The 3,870-nt window shown below is 42.7% G+C and overlaps 1 protein-coding gene across 7 annotated transcripts; it reads right to left on the bottom strand.

The window, feature by feature from the left end:
• Nucleotides 1–264: 264 nt before the first annotated feature.
• Nucleotides 265–3,388, bottom strand: LOC123069237 (uncharacterized). Of its 7 annotated transcripts, none has more exons than XR_006432390.1 (5): nt 3,023–3,388; nt 2,775–2,936; nt 1,996–2,229; nt 1,579–1,636; nt 265–556 (listed from the first exon to the last, which is right to left on the bottom strand). XR_006432390.1 is itself a non-coding variant. In XM_044492035.1 (5 exons), the coding sequence occupies exons 1-5, from the start codon at nt 3,104–3,106 to the stop codon at nt 533–535; spliced, it is 417 nt and encodes a 138-aa protein (XP_044347970.1). In that variant the 5' UTR covers nt 3,107–3,383; the 3' UTR covers nt 265–532. The 7 variants fall into 7 exon arrangements, 1 of the variants encoding a protein (XP_044347970.1); XR_006432387.1 differs by having other exon boundaries at nt 1,996–2,103; nt 3,023–3,380; XM_044492035.1 differs by having other exon boundaries at nt 1,996–2,084; nt 3,023–3,383.
• Nucleotides 3,389–3,870: the final 482 nt, after the last annotated feature.

Genomic DNA, 3,870 nt, shown 5'->3' with positions numbered 1-3,870 from the left:
CCCGGCAGTTTATCTGCCCTGGCCTGTATATCTGCTGGCAGTTACCTTTCTCCCGGCAGACTGGTTATGCCATAGGAAATATAGTTATTGACAACGTTACTGCCGGTACAAGCGTGTTAACCCGGCATACAGAATGCCGGATCATTGTGTTTAACTATCAAAAACTGTCTTATGTATGCGACATATACCTAATTAAGCCATTAGGGAAATCAGGACAGATCACACAACTTAGACATATAGTTCAATCGAAGTTACATATAGGCCTCATCCAAAACCTTAAAGCTTTCCTTCGATATAAACATAACATGTCATATAAACATAACATGTCAGATACATATGTTTCTGGATACATACATACATACAGAAAAGGGCCATACATAAGGACGTTGTGCTGGCACAAAAAGTACTCCAGGTTCAACAAACTAGGTGCACTACATTATCACTACACCAACTTAATTATAGGTCTTCCACACCTTCAGTCGTTGTAGATCTTCCAAAATTGACAACCGCTTGTAGATCTTACAAACCTCCATTAACTTGTGTATCTTTGGAAAACCTGCAACAGACCAATAACTCAAAATGGAGCTATCATAGAACAATAAACCTGCCATATCATAAACATGCAATAAAAATGCAATCTTTACATCACAATAAAAATGGAAGCACACGATAGCACAATAACAATGCAAATAGTACAAGTCAATATACATTTCTCTAGGACATCAAGCAAACACAGTCCAGGCACTTTGCAAGGAGGCTCCAGGCCAAGCATTTTTCAGCCAGGACTTTGATCCAGACATGAACCAAACGTAGTCCTGCTCAGTTTTTAAAAAGGAGGTCAAGGGCTTCAAACAGCTCAGGCTCTGTTTGGGTGCAAAGTATATGTAAAACTGTAGTATTCAAAAACTACAGTTTTTAACCTCTAGCTGTACAATACCACAGTTTGTGAACACCATAATATTATACAGTATTTGCAAAACCATGAGACGCTTCGCACATGCATTATTTACCAGAGTATTTTAAACTAAATCATGTGAGCCTACACTGTTAGCCACTGATACAACAAAATATGTTTACATGTGCCTTCAACTTTCCACCATATATCTACCTTACTTGATGTGCAATTCACAAACAATTAAGCTAGACAAACTTACCAATTGTTGATTATTATAATCAAAGAAAAAGACTACTCCTGCTTCTGGACAGTTTGTCATTCTCATAGGAATCAATCAAGGCCCTTAACAGTTCAGGCAGTGTATAACAACATAAAAACTGAACATGATCCACCAACTGCTCTTTGATTATTTTGAACTTTTCTGGAGGCAAGAACTAGAAAACTGAACCATTTGCAAGAAGCTATAACTGGGGGCAAAGCCAGTGCAATTTTAGATAGCATGGATTGTATACTAGTTGCTCCCGAAACAAACAGCGGCCAATACATTGAGTCTAGAGTAAATATTTGAGCAATCACAAGTGAATATTCGGTCCAGAGTAAATATTTTTGAGCAACCAATGTAAATACTTTTACTTTGAGCAACCAATGTAAATATTAAGCCAAGACATATCCACGTATATTACCTCCTCAGCTTCCTTGTGGCCACGTTGCTGCTTTTGCCATTGACTTATCCACTTCCAACTGCATACATGGAAGCAAAGTGTACACCTTTCTGAGTACGTACAAGTATTGCGTGATGAAAAGTGGACTAAATGATCTCACATCAATCGATCAATGGAGATAACCAACATAGAACAAAAACCTTTTTGCCCAAAGCTTGCACGTGGTACTCCTATAGGGTTTCACTAATTTAGTTTGCAGTTTTAGTCATTATCTTCACAGTTGCAGCGTCGTGAACTCAAAAGTCAAAACTTGCTGAACTCGTTCTAGTTAAGCTAGAGTCGCCTAATAAAATAGAATAAGTTGGAACCATGTTTCATATTATAATAACATATTAAGGGTAAAAATAAATAAAGCAGATCCATACAACAGCAGATTACCAACAGAGTTCAAATTTAAGCTTTTTATGGTTCATTTGTTCCTCCTCACTTCTTGCTGTTGCATATAGAAGCTCCGAAGTCTCATACACCTGCAACCATAGGAAAGAACTACTAAAAGAAGTCAAAAATATGAAGCAGACACCAGTTAAAGGAAAAAAGTATATGTATTAGGACCAAAATTATGCAAAGAGCAGCTCCCCAAGTCCCAGCATCAATCCATAAAAGCAAGATTTTCTGAAACAAAACATAACTGATATAACTAAGTCAAAGTTTACTTTCCTCTCAAATAACTGAAGTTCTGAACAGCGGGCTGTGCCATTTAGTGGTGGCTCAGCCAAATGCTATGAAAAGCTACAGCGACCCTAGCGAAGCTAAGCCCATTTAGCATTTTAACTTAAATCATGATAGAAAAATGAATAGATAAGTAGATAATCAGGCATCAATATCATATATACTTAATGACTGACATATGAGATATAACAAGTTAACAACTAATATATAGGACATGGTGCAGTTCCTTACACAAATACTGCAACACATAAGAACAACTAGCACATAAGAGCCATATATAGCAAATTAGCAAGTTAGCACTTAACAACCAGTACATTACATCAGCTCAATTCATAGTGTCGATTTGTCATGCACTCATACATCAAAATCAAATCAAACAAATTGCATGAGAGACGACCTCGAGCTCATGGATATACATCAATTCTGCATCAAACAATCCATACATATATCGTGCTGCCACAAAAAAGAATGCGTCATGAGAGCCTTACCTTGTGACGGACTTCTTCTGCCTCATGGTCAGTGGCTGAGGCGAGCACCAGCAGGAATGGCTTGCTGCAGCCGTCGGAGGAGAGAAGTAGCAGCAGGCGGTGGAGGATACCTAGGGGAGGCTGGAGCTGGAAGCCGGTCGATCTGAGGCGAGCCTCGAGCTCCTGGATAAGGAAGAGCAAGGCCGACGACCTAGGTAAGGAAGGCGGCGACCTGGTCGAGGACGAGAACGGTAGCAACCTGCAGCGACCTGGGATGAGGACAACGACCAGGCGCGAGAACGGTGGCGAGATGTGCCGGCGGTGCGCTGCCCAAGGCTTTGGAGAAGGAGCATCCGGGAGCTACCAAGTCCGTCATGAAGGCACTTGCCACTACCAGCCGCTAGCCGAGATCAAGCATTTCTTCACTGGAGAAGGGGCGGTTGGGTCGGCGGAGGGATGGGAGGTGGAGAGCACGGTCGTGGGTGGATGTAGTCGGCGATGGAGGGCGCGGTCCAGGGAGGAGGTGGTCGGCGGCGGCGACGACGGTGTTGGTTGGGGAGGAGGATTGGGAACTAGGGTTTGATTTGGGGGGAAATGGTTGAGCCAGCGGCTCCTAATTGGGCTAGTAGAGCACGCTTGGCAGCTTGGTGGGTTGGGCCAGTTATTTTCAGTCTCGCGCCGCCAGGGACACTCCCGGCAGAGAGTGGGCCGTAGAACAATTGTGCCGGCAGATAGAGTGACCTAATAGCTAATATTTATTACCGGCAGTGCATATGCCCGCGTTACTCAAGTTCTGCCAGCAGTTTATGTGTCCCGAAGTACTTCTCCCGGCAATAACGAAGGTCCTGGCAGATCTTTTGCCCTTGTTCAGGTATTTCTCCCGGCAGTTAATTGCCCCCAATTAAGGGTTGTGGTGTAGTGCCATTAAACATCCAAAACAGATAATATAATAGCATGGAACTATCAAAAATTATAGATACGTTGGAGACGTATCAGGGAGGCAACGGAATGCGTCGTCTTCATCGGGAGGCAAAGGAATACGTCGTGTTCATCGGGAGCCAACCGGCTGGGATGAACAGCCTAAACGAGGTCTGGCGTACCGCAGAACGGAGGAAAC

This window comes from Triticum aestivum, chromosome 3B (genome assembly GCF_018294505.1).
Source record: "Triticum aestivum cultivar Chinese Spring chromosome 3B, IWGSC CS RefSeq v2.1, whole genome shotgun sequence".
Taxonomy (NCBI): Eukaryota; Viridiplantae; Streptophyta; class Magnoliopsida; order Poales; family Poaceae; genus Triticum; species Triticum aestivum.
The sequence above is the reverse complement of the archived record's forward strand: the minus strand, read 5'-3'. Positions and strand labels throughout refer to the sequence as shown.